The 25,770-nt window shown below is 39.1% G+C and overlaps 1 protein-coding gene across 2 annotated transcripts in view; it reads right to left on the bottom strand.

The window, feature by feature from the left end:
- The window catches only part of VGLL2 (vestigial like family member 2), a 28,500-nt gene extending 3,489 nt beyond the window's left edge, over positions 1 to 25,011 (bottom strand). The window contains exons 1-3 of one of the 2 annotated variants that reach the window (XM_073627145.1): positions 24,725 to 25,011; positions 9,040 to 9,343; positions 2,039 to 2,560 (exon numbers count right to left, since the gene is read on the bottom strand). In XM_073627145.1, the coding sequence (XP_073483246.1) occupies positions 2,039 to 2,560; positions 9,040 to 9,322 (805 nt within the window). In that variant the 5' untranslated portion in view covers positions 9,323 to 9,343; positions 24,725 to 25,011. Of the gene's footprint in view, positions 1 to 2,038; positions 2,561 to 9,039; positions 9,344 to 14,095; positions 15,894 to 24,724 lie in introns of those variants that run through there. The other variant, XM_073627144.1, reaches the window with a different exon arrangement.
- Between the last annotated feature and the right edge of the window lie 759 nt (positions 25,012 to 25,770).

Here is a 25,770-nt window from a genome sequence, read left to right as displayed (position 1 = left end):
GGCAACAGAGACTTGAGAGAAGGATAGGAATGCACTGCATTAATAACATGAAGGTGAAGCACAAGCACTTATAAACAATTCAGTAGAAAGAAAACAGTCAGCTGGCACTCAGAGATACATCTACTGACTATAGTTAAGTATCACCTCTTTTGTAAGTCTTTTAGTGTCATTGATTGGAATGCTTGCTTTTAATTACAATTAAACAAAACATTTTCTTAAACAGTAGAAAGAATGGAGCTTATTTTTGCTAATTTTAGCTGATTGGTAGCCAGAATTGCAGCCTATTGAATATATTTAAAATTCTTCAAGGGAATCATAAAAACCTTTGGTTTGACTGTTTAGGCCTCATGTACACTGGATTATTTTTCTGCTGCTCCTAGGGGCATTTTTTTTCCCTGCCTCTAAAAGCCCACTACATGTTAGCCTATGTGTCCATGCACACATGGGTGTTCAGAGGAGTTTAGAGGTAGGGGCATTTGGAAAAAAAACAACCCACAGCCACATTGTTTAGTGCCAAAGCATTATTTAATTTCAATGGCCTGAATATAATATTATTCTGGCCAATAAAATTAATTGATGCTCAAGGGCTTGACACACCTAAATGCTCTTGAATGTGTTACACAAGTTTACAAGCGCCAAGCATTTTTTCTGTCAAAATTCTGTGCCAAGAGAAAAGGAGACTAGCAAAACATCCAGTATACATGAGGCCTTAGTGTAACAGGACTTGATAACTGTTCATTAGCATATTGCTAAGCTTTCTGGTCCACTAACCTACAGAAAGACTTTATGGATAGTATTCAGTGTGTTAGTGGACATCTCCCCAGGTCTTGGACACGGGAAGACTAAGGGGTTGATATACTAAAGGTATAGGCTGCTCACTTTGTAAGGGAATTTGCTTTTTGCAAGGAAATCTGCCCCAGAGCTTAGTGAACAAGGTGAAGCTTTGCTGACCTCCATCATCCAATCATATGCAAGCAAAAATGCTTGCAAATGAAACACCCTGCTCACTAGATCTTGGGCCAAACTCCTTTGCAAAATGCAACTTCCCTTCCAAAGTGGTAAACCTGTTTGCCTTTAGTAAAGCAATTTGACTAGGTGACACTATTATGTAAATAGTACAGAGTATTTAAAAGAATCATTATATTTTGGTCTAATGTTTAGCAAGGACTCTTAACAAATGGCAGTGCATAACAAGACCACAAACGAATGGCTAGTGTGCTTTTTATAATTGTCATTTAGTGGATAACTAGCCTATGAAACTGGTGGCCTGTGTAGCATTTCTATAAAGCAAAAGTATACAGTATATGTAAAATATGCCTAATGAACGTTGACCCTCAGGGCCACTAAAGTCATGATTGGTATGTAGGTAAACTTCCATATGTGTGGCTAGTATGTAGCAGAAACAACAGTTCTATAATCTGTTGCAGGACTACCAAGTACAGTATGAATATATGGGAAGGTTAACACATAGGTTACTGGTTTTGAAGGATTATGATCTTGTATAAAATAATTTAAAACCTTTCTGAACCCAGTGGTGTGAAAGCAATTTTAAATGCACCCTAATCTTCTCTTCACCCCATCTGGAAAATTGGATAACTGTTTATGAGTAATGAATAATATCCCTTTCCTTTATGAAACCCTTTTACCTTTTGTAACATCTTAACACTAGTAAATGGTGATTGTTCTGCTCAAGTGTTTAAATGATAGCTGCCTACTGTCAAACTGACCATAGAAAAGAGACAGTGAGAAATTCAAAAAGGGTATAAACCCTCACTGCCCTAAAATATCATGGCCACATATGCCCCTTCAAGCATATGTATGTAAAAACTTACAATTACACATACAATGTATGGCAGAGAAGGATGGCACAGTGAATGATATTTATTGAGAAAAAGTGTGCTATACTCGATATGTATTTTTGTTAATAAAAAGCACTTGAAAAATATGTCTAAAATGTCCTGCACGAAATACTAATAATAATTACATGTAAAATCTCACAAGTGTTGTAGGTCAGTTTAAATTTGAAGACACTGCTTACCTGCATCCACATTTAGGCTAAGGCTTTGTCCCATGTCTCCTGCGGGTCCTGGATAAGGTCCAGGAGTTGTCCAAGCAGAGGTTGCTGCTTCTCCCTTGCCTAAATCACACTGTGTTGCAGGAGGAGCTGAACCTGCAGGAGTGATCCTGTGGGGTCGGACTGATGCAGGAACAAGTAAAGAGCTGTACCGAGGATCGAAGTGCGTACTATAAACTTCATGCATGCCAGGCCGGGGATAACCTGAACCCTGACTGTTTATTGCTCCCCCGATTGAGTATGGGTGATGATGGTGATGATGGTGGTGGGCATGGTGCCAGGGCTCAGGTGGACCCTGGTGTAGGTGACTATGAAGAGAAGCAGGGGAATAAGGATCTGCTCCAAAAGGAATTTCACTGTGAGGACCAGTAAGAGGACTGCCTAGGCTGCTGCCCAGCGATGAGGGAGCAGCAACTGCATTGGGCTGGTAACTGCTGTTCCAAAAGGATGGAGGAAAACTTCTTTGACTCATAGGAAAAGTCGTTTCTGTTAAGAGACAAAAAAAAAAACATAAACATTCTATTAAACTCAAATAAACCCCTTCGTCATAATTAATGATGCTATTAATACTCTCCGAAACAAAGGAGCACCACCTCATACCGCCTCATACATTGAAAAACAGTTCTGAAATGGGCAAAAATAATGTTTGTCTACAATCCTACAGTATTACTTAGGTGAGGTTTTCAATGCATTTATGTTTTTTAATTGATTGATAAAAACTATAGAAATAGAATGACTACCCAAAGCAACCAAATTCCAGATGATAAAGTGCAGGTTGGATATGCAGATCTGATTGATTGCTCTGGACAGCAAATCCACCTTTCTCCAGTCTTAATAAATCCATTTTAATACAGAGCACTCTTTTAATATTACCTAGTGCGCTTATGATGTTGATATTTCAGAAAATATAACAATATTAATTGATGCAAACAGTCAGCCTCACAAATTACTATGAAACTTGTCAAGTCTGGACCTATGATTTTTCTGCCCATCCATGGTGACACAGAAGACAGAACAGACTTATTAGCTCTTAGATGATTGCCTCATAGTTTATTTTTACACTCACAGCTATTTTACAACTGCTTATTACTAAGCAAAATTCACACAAACATTGCATTGCAGAATCTAATGTAAACGTAATTTTGAACTTAATTTTGAGCAAATGCAAAACTAACGTAAAGAACTAGAAGTTACTTAACCTGCTTAAACTCAACCCTATGCATACTGGTGTCTTCTTAAAACAACCCTTCAAATGAATGTGTGCCTAAAATATATACGTCCTTTTACTTTGTTTTTAATTATTGGATATTATGGATTAATATATAGAAAATATAAGGTAAATGACAGCCAAAATGTTTATGCAAAACAACTTTAATGTTAAAGCACAATGAAAGGCATCCTGCTAATACCTGGGCCAATAATCTGTTTATTATGCCTGATATCCCTTTTGAGATAGAGCAATATCTTCATAGATATTGAATTGAAAAATGGGTGAAACAACTGTATAAAGCCCACATCAGTACATATATTTTCTTTTCTATTTTACCCAAAGCAATATGGGGATTTAAAAAAGGCATTAGATGCACACATCTATTGATGATATTTCTATAGTAAGGGCCACTATTTTTCAGATTGGGATGACCATTTTCTGAATGATATTGCAGCAGTCAGATCTTCAGACCACAGTCTTATACATGGAAATCCATTATGACTCTCTTCAATATGCCAACATTTATTGATCACCTTTCCTAGCTCCTTTTGTCTTGCTAGGTCTAAACAGGCCATCTAAGGTTTCAGCTACACCTCCACTGCAGGTGAAACTGGTATTAGAGTGCCTCTGTAAAATGTTACAAGGAAAATACATTAAACGTATGGAAAAAACCCCAATGTGTTCAGGAAACCATTTTTAAAACACACTGGGGTTGATGTATTAAAACTGGAGAGTGACAAATCTGATGCAGCTGGGAATGGTAGCCAATCAGCTTCTAACTTCAGCTTGTTCAAATAAACTTTGACAATAAACCTGGAAGCTAATTGGTTTCTCTGCAGAGCTGCACCAGATTTTGCACTTACCTGTTTGAGCACATCACCCACACTGTGAATATGTTGGTCTGAATGCATACATACCAGTAAAATTAAATATTGTTACCAGTGTTATTTTCATTAAAACATTTGTATGCAATATATTTCTAAAACCAGTTGGATTGACTTTTAAAAGTACTCTAATGACAGCCTGTAATTAGTTAGATACTGTAATATCGTTGAGCTCTTGTATTTTGAAACAGAAATTAACATGACACATATTTTGCTCAATTCATTAAAATCCTTTGTGTAATGCAGTAAAATTGCATAAAACAGTAAAATGCAGTAAAACTGAATAAAACTTTGGAAACTATTTGTTTACTATCTGCATGAAGTTTGGATGTATTCCCTGTGTTTCCTGCAGTTGTTTAGATTTCCTTCCACAATTGAAAAACATATTGGTAAGTATATTAGCTTTTACTAAGTAACTGGTTCTACTGTGTGTCTTTGTGCATGACAGAGGAAATTGGGGTGGAAGCATCTCTGTCAAGGACTGATGTGAATGGTTTCTGCATTTAAAAGCTACAGAAAAAGCATCTGCTCTATAAAACTAAGAGACAAACAATAGCTGCTTTTGTTATTCTAAGCATATCAAGAGTCATATGTGAGCAAACATTAGTGTTGTAGAATAGAGACTTGACACAATGCAGAAATTGCTATTCCTGTCTATATTCAGGATGGCAATTTCAAGCTGCCTGCAGTGGAAAGTCAGACATTTTGGAATTGAAATCTCCAAAATTTTTCACAGGGAGCAGCCTGTGAACAGAGAGTTGGACTTTTTGACAATGCTATGTGCCTGGACAGCATTACACAATGGTGCCCACAGTGCATTCAAAATTATTATTATTATTATACAGATTTTATACAGCGCGGACAGTTTTTGCAGTGCTTTACAACTTGAGGGTAGAGAGTACAAATACAATACACTTTAATACAGTAGGAATCAGAGGGCCCTGCTCATTAGAGCTTACAATCTAAGAGGGAGGGTCAATTTCAGTCTAATTTCACAATGAACACTGACAGACTCAGCAAAAATATGCTATTTTATGCAATTAATGATTGCTGAGTCCATGATTTTTTTTTTGTTTTGTTTTGTTTATGACAGACTCCCTTTAATGTAGGCAAATTAGGGCCTCAACATATAGGGTACCTAGTCATATGTGTTGTTCTAATCACCTTCAGCTTTATATTGTTTAGAGTTCCTGATTCTTACATTGTAATCCATAAGTACAGTAACCCATAATAGCCACTTAGAACTAATCATGTACTGATCTGATTTCACCCAAGGGAATTATAAGTTGTTTTGTTGTTAAGAATACAAATTTAATGTTAACAACTCTGCACTGAATTATCCCATATAAAAGCTGATCTAGTAAAATAGTCATTTTCCATTCAGCCTGTGCTCAGTTAAATCCCCAATTAAATTCAGGGAAACATTCTTTTCTATAAATTAACCTGAAGCTGCCTTGACATGAACAAAGGCTAAAATGATTCCTTTTGTAAACCAACCCCTTCGTTAGTGTACAGTGATATGTGCTGTTACTTAGTTTTGCGTGTCTGGGGAACTGGACATTTACTTTACAAATGTAATTTAAAAAAAGCACAATCAAAACCTAAAAAAAAAAAGTAACATTGCCTACTGCATGCATGCAACCGATAATGTAAATATAGATTGTATGTGATGGGCACATGAAAGAGTATAACTTTTTCCAAGGGTGTACTTTTAAATCACCTTTACATGTACTTTAAATGTAGTCCAGCAACATTCTCTGAGCAATTTTTTGACATATGATCTGAGCAATTTTTTCAGAACAAAATGACTAAAAATGTATAGAATACCCATGGCTTTAGCATATACCATTGCTAGAGCTTAACTGATGAAAAGGCTGTCAGCATGGACTACTGTATGCCAGTGATAAGATAATGTGATAAGAATAGAGCAGCAGGAGCCTGCAGTACACAAGCATATATAAACATACCTAGTTTTAAGATGCTATTATGCATATTTATGCAAGAAGTGGGGAAAAAACAATTATCATTAGTTCAACCTCTACAACTAGGTTTAGGTCCTTAAATATCCTTAGTAGAACACTGCATAATAGTTTACTCCATTATAATGTGTAACAACAATATTAATAATAATAATAACAACAATAAAGGTAACTGTTATTATTTGAACAGCAGCTGTTTGCATGACATCGTATCACATTATCACATTTTCAATTATTGTATGCACACCCCGGTCATCATGTGTGCGGTATACATCCCCAATGGGGTTTCACAATCTGCCTGTAATTTACAGTATCCAATGTTATATTAGATAATATTTTATATTAAATTGTGGTGTGTAATAATAACTTTTAATGTAGATTAATAACATTTGGAATTTTTTCATCCCATGCATGTGTGCCTTTAAAGTCCATGATTTTGAGCTTTTAGTACAGTGTTTCTATATATATAGGAAATGGCATGATTTATCATGTAGTATACCCATGGGCCACCAAATGGGCACCAAACTTATTTTCCCAATTACGCCACTATAATGTGTAACAACAAAAATAATAATAATAACAACAACTAATAAGTTAACTATTATTATTTGAACTCTTAAGTGAGCAGCAGCTGTTTGCATGACTTATACCACATTTACATTTATTGTATTCACACCATTACTGTAGCCTGTTGCAGTTGTACTTTTCTTCTCCTCTAGGTTCGGTGCTGGTATTATTCATCAAGACAGCATGCAAAGCATCATAGATTTAATCTGTCTTAACGGACAGCTTAGCCTTTTTAAAACTCACTGAGGTGTCCTCTGCCATAAAAATGAATGTCCTGCATTTCTGTGCATGTTTGAAACCAGAGTACTAAGTATTCATCCAAGACAGACATAACAAATGTCTCTTACTGGCTGTAAACTGTTTTGTCAATCAGTCAAACTCATTTCAACAGTATCCAAATTTGTTTCATTTAAATATATCAAATGAAGTTGGAACTCATGACCTCTTAGTAGAAACGCCTATTTAGATATGTAAGAAATATTATAATATAGGAGGATTAATACTGCTAAAATGCATTTAACTGCAAACAATCAGACTTTAAATATCATGAAAAGAAATGGTCTACAAACCAAAAACAGTAGATATAGGGCAGGCAACCACCACATCTGCACCCCTGTGGCATGCTACCCAAGGCAAATGCTTCTCTTGCCCCTGCCTCAGTCCTTGATATACCATTCTCTTCAATTATAATATCTAACATCTGCATTTGTAAACATATATTTCCTAAGTAACCTACCATGATTTTTGTACTCTTTTTGAGAAGCACATATTAAAAACCGTAAGCATTAAAATGTTGTATTATTACAGAATAGTTTTATTGAACATGTTTGTCATGTATGCAAGACAGCTTAAGATAGTTTGGAGTTAATTTACTAAAGGAAATAGGCTGTTAACTTTGCTAGGGAAGTTGCACTTTGCAGGGGAATTTTCCCCAGAGCTTTATGAATGTAGTTACATTTCACTTTGCAAATAATACCCAATCTTGTGCAAGAGAAATTAAAAAAAAATTGTTTTTGCTTTCTCATGATTAGATGATGGGATCCAGCAGAGCTTCACCTCAAACACTAAGCTCCAGGGAACATTCTCTTGCAAAGTGCAACTTCCCTTGGAAAGTAATCAGTAAAGAGTCTATTTGCTTTTAGTAAAACAACCCCGTTGCATATGTATAATGCATGCACATCTGTGATATAAATACATGCAGCAAGGTACATATTCATAAAGTTGTACCTTATTATTCAAAATGCAAACTTTATAGCACAAAGATAAATGGTAAAAATAAACTTGATTACTGGCTTAAACATATTTTTCCACATATGTAGTCCTCCTCTCTCTATATGTTCAAATGTATTGTTGTATAGTTATACACTAAATATAACAAGGAATGTATTCTAATAACATATTAAAAAAAGGTACTATTTTTGTAGTAAGGATTATGTATTTCTTTAAATCCATTAGCGCTTATTCTGACATACAGATAGAAAGTTTAAGTGAATTTTCATTACTTAATAGATACTATCAAATCATTTTCAGAATGCCTACACTGAATAACCAAACAGCTAACCCTTTGCACAAATTGTTCTGCTCCATTCACCACTCCAGTTTTAATAACTTGAATGTTTTAAATTAAAGGGAAACTGTTTTTTATTCTGATAACTGCATGCAGCTAATGCATGTAATAATCCTTTTCAACAGAATAATTTTTGCATTGATATTTTTCTGCTCATGTACATGGCATGGTTAAGATTACCATAACAATGCTATGGGGTGCTTAAATAGTTGCTGTAACTGTTGAATTGGGGTGGTGGTGGTGGGGGGGGGGGGTTAAATGTACACTATGTGGATAAAAAAACATTATTGGCTGTGTTATGGTCTGGTTTGTCCTTGCTCCTGACTTTTGCTGGACAGATTAGTCTGCAAAATATATATGGCATAGTCTACAAATATAGACATGTGGAATAAAAAAAGGGGGGGGGATGTTAAATGATATGGTATAGGTTAATTGACTCTTTTTACTAGATTGGTCCTTCTATGTGTATGTATGCATGTGTGATTAGGGACCTTAGATTAAATTGTAAGCTCTTTGAGGGCAGGCACTGATGTGAATGCAAAGCATGTAAAGTGCTGCTTAAATTGTCAGAGCTATATAAATACTTGCAATAATACATCAATACATATTATCTGCATACAGTTATCAGGATACAGTATTTTTTTATTTTTGACAAGCTATCAATAAATGATAAAATTATTACACATGTTCATTTAATAGGTTGAAGCATAATACAAAGGGACATTCCAATAATCCGGGCACTGTGATGCTGCACTCACCCCTCCATGAGCTGGCACCCCTGGCAGTCTTGGCAGCAGCACTGTTTGGGGAATAACTGCTGGGCTGGCTGAGAGCTCTGCTGAAGTGCTCATCCACCACTGAGCTGATATCTCCCTGGAAATAGGTGAACAGGACACATCTGGAGCTAATGTATTCAGCTTCTGGAGGGCTCTCCTTCTCTGGGCTGCAGTCCTCTTCTTTAATATTGGCTGGGGTATTGCTGGAGAAGGAGCTGCCACTGCTACCATTGCTGTTGCTGCCACTCTCCGGGGCTTCCTGCATCTTGGAGTAAAAGGCTAGTTTCTGTGTAATATAAACAGACAACGACCATCAGCCAAGTTTTAATTCATTAAGGAACAGTACAGATCAGGAGAGTAACAGAGAGATGTACAGTATGTACTGAGATGGATTAGGCAGCCCCTGTCCCACCAGCCACATGTAGAATGACTCTATGCAACAACAGATCTCCTGAGCTGAGAGCTATGACAGCCAGGCGCTCTTGTTATGGTCCATCTCACATGGAACAACAAATGTTCACATCCAATAGTCATTTCCCTAGTCCTTCACCAGCTCTGTGAACCCAATGCCAAGACTTGTTTGTCGCACTAGTGTCTGTGGCTCTATAGCTCTTTACACTGAGAAAGCCATTGACATTCTTGGCAGCAAAGGGTTAATATCAAATGGATGCAAACCGATCGCTACACATTTCATCAAAGGGGTTACTGATCATTTCCCATGAAAATAAACAAATAGCCAAAGATTCTTGGCGGCAAAGGGGTTAATGTTAATATCAGATTATCATAAACCAATATATAAACCTGCTTGACAGCTGATGAGTTTGTAGATTGTGGCATTGGGTACATTATTGGCAGAAAATTGGTTAGTATTTATTTCACATCATAAACGGATATAAACCTCCTTGACAGCAAGTGAGTTTAGACAAGATTACATTAGATAAACTAATCAGTTAATATTTATATCATAATAATAGAATGAATGTGTAGACAGGATTGCCAAACCAGGGATAATATAACAAGATCACATAAAGGTGAACCAACGGGAAGCAAACGATGAAAATGATCAAATTAAAGCAAACGATTATTTATTTTTTTATTGTTCTGTCTGTTTATCTATCTGTCTATGGTCTTATCGATTTAATTGTGCTTTCTTGTTCACAGTTATCATATCTACTTAGTGATCTGTATTCGTCAGAATGTATCATGTTACTGATTCAGATAAGACCCATTTATTATACAAAGTTTAGAATAGAGAGTTTAGCTGATACAAAGTAACTTCTCCGAAGCATCCTATAAAATACAAAGAGGTGCAGAGCGAAGTCAGGCTGGAAAGTACAGACCAGAAATAAGACTATACGTTACAGAATAGTCCCACTATATAGTACAGCAGAGCGCAGAGAAATGACTATATAGTATAGAAAAGTGCAGAGAAATGACTATATAGTACAGAAATAGAGAAATGACTATATAGTATAGAAAAGTGCAGAAAAATCACTATATAGTACAGAAATAGAGAAATGACTATATAGTATAGAAGAGTGCAGGCAAATGGCTATATAGTATAGAAACGTGCAGATAAATAGCTATATAGTACAGAAGAGTGCAGAGAAATTACTATATAGTATAGAAAAGTGCAGAGAAATGACTATATAATACAGAAGAGAAATTACTATATAGTATAGAAGAGTGCAGGGAAATGGCTATATAGTATAGAAACATGCAGATAAATGACAATATAGTACAGAAGAGTGCAAAGAAATGGATATATAGTATAGAAACATGCAAATAAATGACTATACAGTACAGAAGAGTGCAGAGAAATGATTATATAGTATAGAAAAGTGCAGATAAATGGCTATATAGTACAGAAAAGTGCAGAGAAATGACTATATAGTATTGAGGAGTGCAGAGAAATGACTATATTATATAGCAAGTCACACTAGAGAATTAACTATATAGTATAGACAAGTCACCATATAGTACAAAAGAGTGCAGAGACATCCAATTATAAAGTACAGAGGAGAAATCAGACTATATGGTACAGAAAATCCCCAGCATAAAAGCTTGCAAATGAGACTACATATATAGACATGTTACAGTGAAGAGTGCAGAGAAATAAGCTTATGACACAGACAAGTCACATAGTATAGAGACTTTCACAGAAATATAGTTCAGACAAATTATGGTACATACAGAGGAGTGCTTGGCAGTCTGTCCCTTGCGCTCCTCCGTACTAAATAGCATGGCTATAGTCTTATTTCTATGCACTTCTCTATACTATATAGTGTGACTCGTCTGTACTATAAACTCAGAGTCCTGAGAAGACTTACTGTAAAGCATTATGAGTACAGAGAAGTACAGTTATATAGTACAAAGCCACACTATAAAGAGTGGTAGAGTGCGGAGCAGCCAGCTATAGTACACCAACGTCACGCTTTCAGGTTATAAAGTACAGAAGAGTACAGAGAAGTCATCATACTATAAAGTACAGAAGAGTACAGAGAAGTCATCATACTATAAAGTACAGAAGACTACAGAGAAGTCATCATACTATAAAGTACAGAAGACTACAGAGAAGTCATTATACTATAAAGTACAGAAGACTACAGAGAAGTCATCATGCTATAAAGTACAGAACAGTACAGAGAAGTCATTATACTATAAAGTACAGAAAACTACAGAGAAGTCATCATACTATAAAGTACAGAAGAGTACAGAGAAGTCATCATACTATAAAGTACAGAAGAGTGCAGAGAAGTCATCATACTATAAAGTACAGAAGAGTACAGAGAAGTCATCATACTATAAAGTACAGAAGAGTACAGAGAAGTCATCATACTATAAAGTACAGAAGAGTGCAGAGAAGTCATCATACTATAAAGTACAGAAAACTACAGAGAAGTCATCATACTATAAAGTACAGAAGAGTACAGAGAAGTCATCATACTATAAAGTACAGAAGATTGCAGAGAAGTCATCATACTATAAAGTACAGAGGAATACAGAGAAGTCATCATACTATAAAGTACAGAGGAGTACAGAGAAGTCATCATACTATAAAGTACAGAGGAGTACAGAGAAGTCATCATACTATAAAGTACAGAGGAGTACAGAGAAGTCATCATACTATAAAGTACAGAGGAGCACAGAGAAGTCATCATACTATAAAGTACAGAGGAGTACAGAGAAACTATCATACTATAAAGTACAGTAGAGTGCAGAGAAGTGATCACAGTATAAAGTACAGAAGAGAACATAGAATTAATACAGAAGAGTGCAGAGAATTCATACAGAAGAGTTCTGGGAATTCATAGAGAAGAGTATAGAGAAGCGATCATACTATTTAATTACAGAAGAGTGCAGAGAAATGATCATTCTATATAGTACAGAAGAGTGCAGAGAAATGATTATTCTATATAGTACAGAAGAGTGCAGAGAAATGATCATTCTATATAGTACAGAAGAGTGCAGAGAAATGATCATTCTATATAGTACAGAAGAGTGCAGAGAAATAATCGTATTACATAGTGCGGAATAGCGCAGAGAAATGATCATAATATGTAGTACGGAAGAGAAATGCTCATATATATATATAGTACAGAAGATTGCAGAGACATGATCATACTATATAGTGTGGAATAGCGCAGAGAAATGATCATAATATATAGTACAGAAGAGTGCTGAGAATTCATATGGAGGAGTGAAGAGAAGTTATCATACTATATTGCATATTTACTATATAGAAGAGTGCAGAGATCTGAGCATACTATATAGTACAGAAGTTTGCAGAGAGGTAAGCATATTATATAACACAGAAGAGTGCAGAGAGGTGAGCATACTACAGTATATAGCACGAAAGAGTACAGAAAGGTGATCATACTATATTACATGTATAAAGGAGTGCAGACATATGAGCATACTATATAGTAAAGAAAAATGCAGAAAGGTGAGCAAGCATATTATATAGCACAGAAGAGTGCAGAGAAGCGATCATACTACAGTATATAGTACAGAAGAGTGCAGAGAGGTGAACATATTACTTTGTACAGAAAAGTGCAGAGAAGTGATCATTCTACCGTATATAACAAACACAGAAGAATGCAGAGAGGTCAGCATACCATATAGTATAGAAGAGTGCAGAGAATTAATCCAGGAGAGTGCAGAGAGCATGCTACATAGTATAGAAGAGTGCCTAGAATTCATAGAGAAGAGTGCAGAGAATTCATAGAGAAGAGTGCAGAGAAGTGATCATACTATAGAGCACAGAAGAAATGTCCCGTCTGGAAGTGCATTAGACACCCTTAGTAGCCAGTGATGGGAAACTGGTGAGCGATTGGTTTCGCCCAGGGAGCAAACAATGGGAGATTGCAGGGTTTCTGGTGAATGTACTAAGAGGAGAAATAGACTAGAACAGGTGCAGAGTGTGGGAAATGCGGCCCCTCAGTCCGACACACTCAGGATGGTCTGTATACATTCATATATTGGGGGCAATGTATGGGGTCCTCCCAGACACTCAATGCCACCCTCTTCTAACCACATGAGATATATTTATGTACTGGATGTCCAATAATTATTACTTGGTGTACAATAGATCACTTGTGTATGAGTTTAGCGGCTCCCTGCACTCTCTGTAAATAAAGTCTGCAGCAGCAAAGTGGGAATGACAGCTCCAGTTTAATCTGCAAATAAAACATTGACAATTGGCATCCTACAAACCCTCCTTGCCTGGCTGTCTCTGGCTGCAAACATGCCCATTAGAAAGTCAAAGCCACTGATCTGCGGATTTGTTACAAGCCGGTGCCTCAGAAAGTACCCACACCATTGGATCAGCATGACATCCAGGCAACTAGCATTTTCAGATCAGCACGGCCATTTCCATGCACCCCCCCCCCCAGTATAAGTACATACAGTATTAAACCGTTTAAGAGTTAGCTAAATACAATGATCACTTATATCTATAAAACGTAGTATTCCATTTATATGGTTGCTAGTACTATACATGCAGAGATATGGATCGGATCATCCTGGCAGAACGCACCTGGTGGTAAGGACTATAAGCTGTTGTAAAGTAAGGCTGAGGAGGACCATACACTTGGTACATTACATCCAAACAGCTCATGGCGAGACCACGTTGATTCTTTAGTGCTTTTGTGGGTAATCTCTGATAATTTGCTGTATTTGTTCATTAAGGTCCAGGGCTGCAAAGAAATTCAATGTCCTGATGGAAAAGTCCCTTAGAGTATGTAGCTGGAGCAGCAGCATGCGCGATCTACCTGGCAGCGATGTCCCTCTACTGCTGCTGTGTGCGATCCTTGTCACTGGGGAGGAGGACTAACAACTACACATCGGACTGGCTCAGTGCACGGGCTGCCTGTCTGAACATTGGGGATTTAAATCTCACGTACGCGTCATTACGTTCCTTCTAGACTGGACAGGAGAAGGGGAAGGGGGGTCCAGGAGAGGTGGGCACAGAGGAAACCAATCACTGTCTGCTGTCATTGTGTCATGGACATACTATTATTATTAGGCTTGTCCCAGGGTGTCATCACTGCATATACCTTGGAGGGGGAGTGCATTCTTATCACTTCTGTATGTTGTAGCTAATCACATGGCTCCTGTCTATCTATCTATCTATCTATCTATCTATCTATCTATCTATCTATCTATCTATCTATCTATCTATCTATCTATCTATCTATCTATCTATCTATCTATCTCTCTATCTCTCTATCTATCTCTTTCCTTTTATTTCTTTTGCTTTTCTTTCCTTCCCCTTTTTCTTTTCTTTGATTTTCTTTTATTTGTTTTTTATACTCTGTACTCTGATACTTTGTAGGTTACCACTAGGGATGAGCCAAAACGACCATTCAGTCTGAGTCAGGTTCAGTGAACATAACTAAAGCCAGTCATATGGGCAGGTTAATTGTACCTAAGCACAATAAGCATATCGGATTTTTAGCATACGATTATTGCCAGAAACTATAGCCGCTAGCAGGAATCCTTGTGTTCTCCCAGCAGGGAAGGCTCAGTGCACCCCCCCCCCCCAAAAAAAAACACAATAGCTTCGCAGGAGGGATTCCCCATCATCATTGACTGTGTTGATGGAGGAATCATGTGATTTTCTTTCCTGCAACTATTCTTTCCATAGGAGGAGGAGTGCAATCTTATCAGTCCTTTATTTTGTAGCTTATCAGATGGCTTCAATCTTTCTTTCTTTCTTTCTTTCTTTCTTTCTTTCTTTCTTTCTTTCTTTCTTTCTTTCTTTCTTTCTTTCTTTCTTTCTTTCTTTCTTTCTTTCTTTCTTTCTTTCTTTCTTTCTTCATGTTTTACTTACCTGCCCTGTGCAGTGGATTTGCACAGAGCAGCTCGGATCTTCCTTCTTTGGTCCCTCTTCGGCGCTCCTGGTCCCGCCCTCCTGCTGAGTGCCCCCACAGCTAGCAGCTTGCTATGGGGGCACCCGAGCTGAGCCACAGCTCCCTGTTTCCATTCAGACATGGAGCCCCTGCCCTCTTTCTCTCCTCCTTGCCTGACTGACTTTGATTGACAGCGAAGAGTGGGTGTGTGATACTGACGTCATCACGTTTTTCTCTACGGAGATCGATGGTACAGCGAGCAGCAGGCAGAGGAAGCCCGAGGAGACGCCGCCATAATACACATTGACACACCGCGCGTTTATCAGCTCCATGTTGTAAGTGCAATTTGATTGAGCTTAATAAATATTCTTTTAAATACTGCACTATGGGCGCAATTCTTGTTTATGTCTTTGAGTGACAAAGAACCAGGAGCTGGAGACATCCACTGCTAGGTTTCTGGGATACCATATTCCCTGTGCTTGGTGAGACCGCCGTTGTGGTCATTCCTTGGGGTAAGGAGACTACAAACTCACTTCGGGTGTATTTATCTACTTGGAGAAAGGGTTCTTTTTTATAAGCTTATGGCTACAATTCATCTTCACACCCACATGGATGCCATCTGAATTATTGTTTATTACTATTGGGACTTTAGTGAAGCTTCAATATACACATCTCTATATCACTTTCTGATTGTATTATTTCACCGTTAAGTTTATGTGATGCTCCACGGATACCTGTTTTCATTCATCTGAATCATGTTTGTGGATTTCACCATTTATATACTTTTTGGACTATTTGTTACAATATTTGGTATTTGTTCATATCATTTGCCATCTATAGATTACGTATTGTCCAATCAGGTTCACTATTTATGTAATATCATATATTTTACATTGGGGACTCTGCTTTACTTTTTCTTTTTTGCTTACTCAGAATTTTCACTACTTCTGAATATTTGACACATTTTTAAACTTTTGTGTTTTTTTGCTATTGTATTATTAGCGCTGCACTCATTATTATATTATTATTTTTTAAAATTATTTATATTTATTTATTATATTATAATTTATGATTTTGTGTTTCAAACTTTATCATACCCGGGATATCTACTAGACTCTTGTTTTGGACAGATTTAAGTGTTACAGGCCTGCAATATAAAAGGCCAAAATTCTATGTAAAACAATTGTACCGCTTTGAGACGCAAAAATCTGACATAATTATACCGCCAGGGAGGCTACGATAAACAAAAACTGCTACCTTTGCAACTCCTTTAAAGAGGAACTGCAGTCTGCTAACATAATTTGTAATAAAAACATCTTTGCCATTCTGAAGCTTCCCTCCAACCACTTTGCATATTATTTTATATATACTGTGATTCTGTACTTGCCAAATATGCTACAGAAATCTTCCTTCACTGAGTCTGGCTGCAGCCATTTCAACTTTGGGCAGCTGAAGCTGCTGCCTGTTCACTTCCTGGATTAACACAGACACACAGAGGCACACCTCCAGCTCTGCAGCCCTGCAGCTCTTATTGGTCCTCTTATGACTCATCCCCCTCCCTTCCTGGCAAATTCTCACAAGAGTGAGTGAGAGATCTGTGCATGATGTCATAAGCCTAGGCTTTTTACCAGACAAGAAACAGGAAGTGGGCTGTATAAGGTATTTACTGGCAGAAAAAAAAATGTTTTGCTATCCAAAGTTAAAACAACAAGGGCAGAAACTTTAATAGATGGAAAGATGAAAAAATGACTGAAGGTCCGCTTTAAGTATAGTGTTTGACATGCACCCTTTACATTACTACATTTTTAATATTAGTTTCCATTTACCTTGCCATTTACCTTTGTGGAAATCTTTATTCATTATTTCAATAAGTTGATTGGGTCATCCGGTACGGTTCTATTCTGCTCACAGAGTGCTATATTTAGCCAGTTGGGAAATGCAAACAGGATAATTTTATGTAATCTGCACATGTTTTTATGGTTTTTACACTGTTATGAAGTAAACTTTTGTATAATTTTAAAAGTCCTTCTATATTGAGGTTATTCATGGCAACCTTCAAAATCCTTAACTTTTTTGTTTCTTTCATTTACATTTTGATGTTGTACCATATTTATTGAGATCTGTCTCTACATGCAAATTGTACCAATGCAAAAAAAATTCAAGTTGCCGGGGAGTAGCGGTTTAAACAATGCTTTAAATACACATTCAAAATGCTAAATACTTTTAAATTCCTTCCCAGCCTGTGCCATTAGTACAGTGTACAGTATTATCACTGATCACTGTATTAGTGTCACTAGCAATGTCAGTTAGTTAGTTAGCATCCTTCCCAGCCAGTGTCAGTTAGCGTTAGATTGCCCGCCACACTATCACAGTCTCCCTGTAAGTCACTGATCACCGCTATTACCAATATAGTGTCTCCAAAAATGCAGTATGGTTTTTACCAAAGACATGTAGCAGAATATATTTTTGCCTAAATTTTTAAAGAAATTTAATTTTTTGTGGATATGTTTTATAACAAAAATTAGAAATAATATATATATTTTTTTCAAAATTGATGGTACTTTTTTTTAAAATTGACCTAATAAAAAACCCAGTGGCGATCAAATATCACCAAAAGAAAGCTCTATTTGTGTAAAAAAAAGATATCAATTTAATTTGCATACAATGTTGCATAACAATTGGCAGTTAAAGTATTACAGTGCTAATATAGCAAAAAATGCCCTAGTCATGAAGAGGTAAAACCTTCCAGAGGTCAAGTGGATAAATTGCTATAGGAAATGACAACTGTTGTGCCACATACTTCTGTTTGCAAACAGAGCAGCTAGTGATTCCCCTCATTTGTGCCAGACCCGATGGAGGAACTACTAGGGTCGCAAAGGTCTCCCCAGCGGGGTTGTTGCTGCAGTCACCTGAGTGCCTCTGGGTTTGAAGCCCAGCAGCCAAATGATGCATGATGGAGATGAAAGGCGCCGACAACTGTTGCCTGAGCCTCCATCCTCAGGTCAGTCAGCTCACCATCCACTGTGACTGAAGTCTCCCCCTCCCTCCCTTCTCTCTCTTGCCTCTGAGTAGGTATACTATTGTAAGGGGGCTCAGATGTAAGGGGTGTTCTGCGGACTCTGATGTAAGTGGGTTTTAGTGATCAGAGACCCTCTTACATCAGAGTTACCCTTTATACCAGAGTCCACAGCATTCCCTCTTACATCAGAGCCCCCCCTTAAATCAGGGTTCACAGAGCACCCCTTACAGAAGAGTTCCCCTTTACATTAGAGTCCATAGAGCTTCCCCTTACAGTGTAAGTGGAAATTCTGTGGACTCTGATGAATGGGAGAACTCAGTGGATTCTAATGTAAGGGGGGCCCTGGGAACCCCAAATTGAAGGGGAATGTTGGGAACTCTGATGTACGTGAGGGCTCTGTTTACCAGAGACCCCTTTATATCAGAGTTCCTCTTTACACCAGAGTCCTCAGAATTCCCCCTTACATCAGAGTTCCCTCTGTACATCAGAATTTTTAGTGTTCCCCCTTAAATCAAAGCCCTCAGATATCTCTCTTACATCAAAGTCTGCAGAGTCCCCCCTTACAATTAAACGGAACTCCATAAGTTCATATGTAAGGGGAATGCTGCAGATTCAGATTTAAAGGGGAACTCTGCAGATTCCGATGTAAAGGGGAACTCTGCAGATTCTGATGTAAAGGGGGACCTCTGTGGACTCTGATGTAAGGGGGGCCCTGGGAACCCCACATTGAAGGGGAATGTTGGGAACTCTGATGTACGTGAGGGCTCTGTTTACCAGAGACCCCTTTATATCAGAGTTCCTCTTTACACCAGAGTCCTCAGAATTCCCCCTTACATCAGAGTTCCCTCTGTACATCAGAATTTTTAGTGTTCCCCCTTAAATCAAAGCCCTCAGATATCTCTCTTACATCAAAGTCTGCAGAGTCCCCCCTTACAATTAAACGGAACTCCATAAGTTCATATGTAAGGGGAATGCTGCAGATTCCGATGTAAAGGGGAACTCTGCAGATTCCAATGTAAAGGGGAACTCTGCAGATTCCGATGTAAAGGGGGACCTCTGTGGACTCTGATGTAAGGGGGGCTCTTGTGGTTAAATTCATATAATTAAAAATGCTATATACAAAATATACGTATAGTGTATACTACAAAAAATAATTTGCAATGCACCGCTAAAGTGTTTGTGTTTAGGATGAAGAAAATGTGGCAACCCTACCCAAAATGGCAGTAAAGTGGTCAGCTGCAAAACATGTGAACTGAAGATGGATTTACATTTTGGTATTTTTTTTTTTTATTAAAGGACTTGTCAAAAAGTGTGTTTATTTGTTTACTTTTTTGTGACTGTGTAGGGCAGGGGTCTCAAAGTACCGGCCCGCGGACCGGTTAAAAATAGCCCGCAGGCAGGGCCGCTCCAGGATGTCTTTTTGCGCTGACAGAGGGGGAGGCGCAGAAGAGCTTTACCTCTTCATCTGCTCTGTCGTCTCCGCTGCACACTGGTACAGCCCAGAGAGAGAACAGAGCGGAGGAAGGATCCGCCCATCACCCCGCCCACCTAGGCACTGACCTCAGGGCGGGAGATTGTGTTCTCTGGGTCCCCTGTCACTAGGCATGTGTGGAAGCCAGGAGGAGAAGACTCGGGAGCTGGATGATCCTGACTGTCAGGAGAGGTGAGTGAGCCATCACACTTAAGCAAAGTCCTTAGTGGGGTGACTGGGGTAGAAATGTGTGCAGTGTGGGTTTTTTTTTGAAGTATGGGGGGTTAAAGCTGGGGGTTAATAATGGGTTTGCTGACACCAGTGCTGGGTTAATAATGGGTTTGCTGACACCAGTGTTGGGGGTTAATAATGCGTTTGCTGACACCAGTGCTGGGGGTTAATAATGCGTTTGCTGACACCAGTGCTGGGGGTTAATAATGCGTTTGCTGACACCAGTGCTGGGGGTTAATAATGCGTCCGCTGACACCAGTGCTGGGGGTTAATAATGCGTTTGCTGACACCAGTGCTGGGGGTTAATAATGCGTTTTCTGACATCAGTGCTGGGTTAATAATGCGTTTGCTGACACCAGTGCTGGGGGTTAATAATGCCTTTGCTGACACCAGTGCTGGGGGTTAATAATGCGTTTGCTGACATCAGTGCTGGGGGTTAATAATGCGTTTGCTGACATCAGTGCTGGAGGTTAATAATGCGTTTGCTGACATCAGTGCTGGGTATAGTATATTATTGCTGGTATAGTTTATTGTTTTTTGAGGTTTTGAAAGTTTGCATGCAGCCCCCATGGGATATGAAAACTTGTCATGTGGCCCTCGGCCAATTTGAGTTTGAGACCCCTGGTGTAGGGTACCAGTCACCCCTTATTCATTCACATGGGAGGCAGTATACGGGGGCCCCTTATTTTTAAAGGGAGCTTCCATATTCTAATAATTCCCCTGCCTTTAAAACCTCACAACAACCAGGTTATGGTTGTGGGGAAGAGGCCCTTATCCTCATCAACATCGGGTCAAGGTGCTTTTCCAGGGAGTTCCCCCCTGGCAAGGCACCCCCAAGTTGAGGGTGTGGGGTCTAGTATAATTCAGGCTACATGCTTGGATAAGGATGTAGTAACGATGTTCGGGGAGGGGGAGGACACTTTCTTTATTCTTTTTTTGTTTTTTGCATAGGGCTTTCCCCCATTGACTTCGTATATATCATGTTTTTTAACCGTGCATTTTAACTCTTTTGATGCGCATCTACTTGCCACGCTTGGGGTGAATGAATGGTACTGCAAGCACACATTGTATTTTTCATGTGTTTCACAAACACGTGCAAAAATGCTAATTTTTGCGGGTGTTCGCAAATTGCTCAGGTAAGGGTCTAATATGAATATTGGGGACACACAGATATGTACACAACAACCACAACCCCTACCCCTTCGTTTACATCCCACTGTTAGCCAGAATTCCCTGGTTGACAGCTGAATGGACCAGATGGCGATGAATCGTGGTTGTTAGGGTGCTGGCAGCTGCTGGCTTCCTAACAACCAGCCTGAGGGCTGTTCATTTCTACGCACCACACCCATCAAAATCCCACTTTTGCAATCTCCTTTAGATCTACTAACAACTATATAGTACAAGGATTTTCCCAAAATTATAAAATCATTTACATACTGTATAGAGATTGTACACCCAGATGTGTAACATGTATGTTTAGCTTAACCACTTGCGGACTGCCTGCCAGCAATGTATTGCGGATGGGCGGCCCGCACAGGCAGATCAACCTACCTGTATGTCGATGCCTGCTTCTGGGTTTAGGGTCCCCTCCGCCAGCACTCACTGTGATTGTACACAGCAGGAGCCTGTCAGCAAGTCTCATCCAATGATTCATAAACACTGACAATCAACACAGAGCTCTGTACAGAGAGAACAATCTCTCTGTTTCTCATACCTGTGAAGGCATGAGAAACTTAGAGACCTGTTAGTAAAAGCAGCACACGTTACACATATTACACATAGTTAGGCACACATTTAACCCCTTGATTGCCCTAGATGTTAACCCCTTCTCAACCAGTGTCATTAGTACAGTGACACTGTATAGTATTATCACTGATCACTGTATTAATGTCACTGGTGATGTCAGTGGCAGTGAGTTGGTTCCCCCCCAGCATCAATTAGTGTCAGATTGCCCACTGCACTCGCAGTCCCATTATAATTTGCTGATCACCGCCATTAGTAGTATATAAAAAAAAAATTCCAACATATATACCATATTTGGTAGGCACTATAGCTTTCACACAAACCAATCAATATACGCTTATTGGGATTTTTTTTAATCAAAGACATGTAGCAGAATACATTTTGGTCAAAATTTATGAAGAAATTTCGTTTTTTACATTTTATCTATTAGATATGTTTTGTAGCAGAAAGTAAAAAATATTGTTTTTTGTTAAAATTTTTTGGTATGTTTTCATTGATATCGCAAAAAATTGAAAACCCAGTGGTGATCAAATACCACCAGAAGAAAGCTCTATTTGTGTGAAAAAAATTATATAAATTTTGTTTGGGTACAGTGTTGCATGACTGCACAATTACCAGTTAAAATAGCACAGTGCCGACCAACCCATCTATGCAATATCATTGAATAGGGCAGGTAACATTTTTTTTTTTTTTTTTATTAGGAAAAAAAAAGTACCTTTAGAACGACTTTGTAATATCATTAAACTGAAAAATGTATTTTTCTTCTTTTGCTCCAAAATTATTTCACCCACCTATATGTAGTGAATGTTTGTTTTTAAAATTAGATCAGTAGAAAATAAATAACTTGCACAGGACCTGGGAAAAGATCACATGGCCAAATTAAAGAATATCTACAATAAAAGTACTTACAATCATTAAAATGCTATGATATGTGGACAATAATGTTTACACTATTATATACATCACATATATCAAACATGTACAAATTAGTTTAGTTACATATGAGTTAGGCCCCTTTCACATGGGGCAGATCTGCTGGGCAGACTCTGCTAGCCCGCTGAGCAGGCGGATGACTGTTTCTGCTCACTGTGCGGAGATGGACCTGTCAGAGCCCCTCTGTACTCTATGGGGAGATTGGATGAAAATGGACAGCCTGTCCGTTTTCTTCCGATCAAATCCGATCCAATCCGCTGGACGGATGGTGAACATATCGCCATCTGTCTGTTTTAAATCGATCTTGTCAGATCGGATGGCGGGCAGATGACAGCGGACACATATTCACTGACATCCGCCTGCCCATAGAAGTCAATAAGTGTCCCGCTCGGATCCGCCTGAAAAATGGACGAGCAGATCCAAACATCGATCGTGTGAAAGGGGCCTTAAGGACACTGTGCATGCTACTAATACCAACAAAAACAAAAACTGAATATGTGTAGCACATCTAGTCCTTCTGCACTGATGCCACACCCCTTCCCAGCCATCACATGCCAGCAGTTCCTGACTCACACACACGATCGGATTGTTGGCCAACAAAACCGTGGACTTTTGTCCAAAGGGCATTGGTCCAAACTTGTCTTGCATACAAACGGCAAGGAATTGACGGCCAACAAATACGAATGTAGTGACGTACTACTTTGTTTCTCAGCTCTTTAGCGCCATCCTTTAGGGCTTCTTCTGCTAATTTCATGTTAGTAGAAGTTTGGTGAGTGTTGATTCGCGCTTTTCATTTCCTGCTTTTCAGTTAGTTTCTGAACGGCCGTTCGTCAAACAGACATGTTGCGGAATCGGAGGAGATAACGTGTTATTTATTATGGGCCTTGAAGTTATTGCTTTGACATATTTTTTTGGTTGAATAATGATTTGATTTGTTATTATTTGTATATTTTTGGATGCATAGAAAGCACTTTTTGGTTAAGTTCTATTGGCAGATAGCATGTCTAATTTTATTTGTTTTCTTTTTTTAAAGCACAATAAAAAAAATGTGTAGAATAATACTTGGCTATGTGTTTTACTTCAAATGACAGTTTGGGAGTAGGCAGTTACATTTAAAAAAATACAATGTAAAATTTACAAGGGACACCAACACAGTTGTATCTTTGATCTTAAAAACTACAGGATAATGGTGTTGATATCACTAGAAAAAAAAAGCCTTTGAAAATTTGTTTGCAATAACTCCATCAGTATCACCAGCAAAACAGCTTCATTATTATCTCATTAAAGAAGAAGAGAATGTGCGCTGCATTTTGAGATTTCATAATTTGCCACATCACAAATGTTAATTCTCCAATTACGAACGCTAGTTTGCAAGACCGATCGCTTCTGGCTCGTCCTTGCTTCCGAGCATGCGTGTTTGTACTTTGGACTTTTGTCCGACGGACTTGTGTACACACGCTCGGAAAATCGGACAACAGACATTTGTTCGCGGAAAATTTTAAAACCTGCCATCTAACATTTGTCCGTGGAAAATCCAACAACAACTGTCCGATGGAGCATACACACGATCGGATTTACCGCCAACAGCCTTTCATCACACATTTCCCATCGGAAAGTCCGATTGTATGTATGAGGCATTAAAGTAAAAGCTGGGAGTTGCTGTGTGAATACAACCAATCTAGCAGCCTCTACAGGCAAAAAAGCAGGTTGTCAAAAAAAAAAGTCTGGCTCAGTGTTTATGTTTATCAACACTCATCAAACATGAAACAGTGAAATACAAAGTAACATTGTTATTTTTGAATCTACTTTTTTCCATTCATCTGCAGTTTAAAGGAATGAGCTTCAATCTATGTATGATGCTTAAAGCAGAACTCCGGGCAAAAACATTTTTCCAAGTTCTCGTTGCTGATCTCCTACCTTCACCAACTATTTTAGCCATGTTCTTCTGAGCTCTGTAGTTTTCTCTGCAGTAACCTGCTGAACTTTCTGAAAAACCGTTATTGCCTGCTGATTTCCTGCTTGCAAGACCGCTGGCTGGTACATCCCTCCAGTAACCTCAGCCAGCAGTCTGACACGCCCCCTTGTAGTGCTCTGAAAGCAGGGAGTTTTACTTCCGCCTGACTCGCTGTAGTAGGCAGAGGGGGTCTCTCAGCCCCTGGTCTGTGCTGCCCATAGAGGTGGTGTCCTCCTCCTCTGCTCCCTCCTCCTCCTCCCTGCCAGCACCGCCCCCATCCCCCCACTGCCACCGCCTGCCCACCATCTCTCTCCAGTGCGGGGAGCTTACAGATAATCGGGTCAGAGCAGGTCTCAGGCTGACAGATCTGTATGTGAGAACACCGCTCGTGGTACAGCCCCACCTCCCTGCACATTGGAACAGTGCGCTCTGCGCTATCTATCACAATTCCGGTGCAGGGAGTCGGGCTGTACGACAAGCGGTGTTCTCACATACAGATCTGTCAGCCTGAGACCTGCTCTGTCATCCAGATAATCTGTAACTATCCCTGCTCTGCATTGATGAGCACTGATAAGGCAATGGTGACACCGCACTGATGGGCACTGACAAGGCACTGGTGGTCCCTGATAGTCGGCTCTGGTGGTCCCTGACATTTGGCACTTGTGGTCCCTGACATTTGGCACTGGTGGTCCCTGACATACAGCACTGGTGGTCCCTGACATTTGGCACTGGTGGTCCCCGGCATTCGGCACTGGTGGTCCCTGACATACGCCACTGGTGGTCCCTGACATTTGGCACTGGTGGTCCCTGAAATGCAGCACTGGTGGTCCCTGACATTCGGCACTGGTGGTCCCTGACATTCGGCTCTGGTGGTCCCTGACATTTGGCTCTGGTGGTCCCTTACATTTGGCACTGGTGGTGGTCCCTGACATTTGGCTCTGGTGGTCCCTGACATTTGGCACTGGTGGTCCCTGACATTCGGCACTGGTGGTCCCTGACATTTGGCTCT

Source organism: Aquarana catesbeiana, linkage group LG04, assembly GCF_042186555.1.
Source record: "Aquarana catesbeiana isolate 2022-GZ linkage group LG04, ASM4218655v1, whole genome shotgun sequence".
NCBI lineage: Eukaryota > Metazoa > Chordata > Amphibia > Anura > Ranidae > Aquarana > Aquarana catesbeiana.
This window is presented reverse-complemented; position numbering and strand designations above follow the sequence as displayed.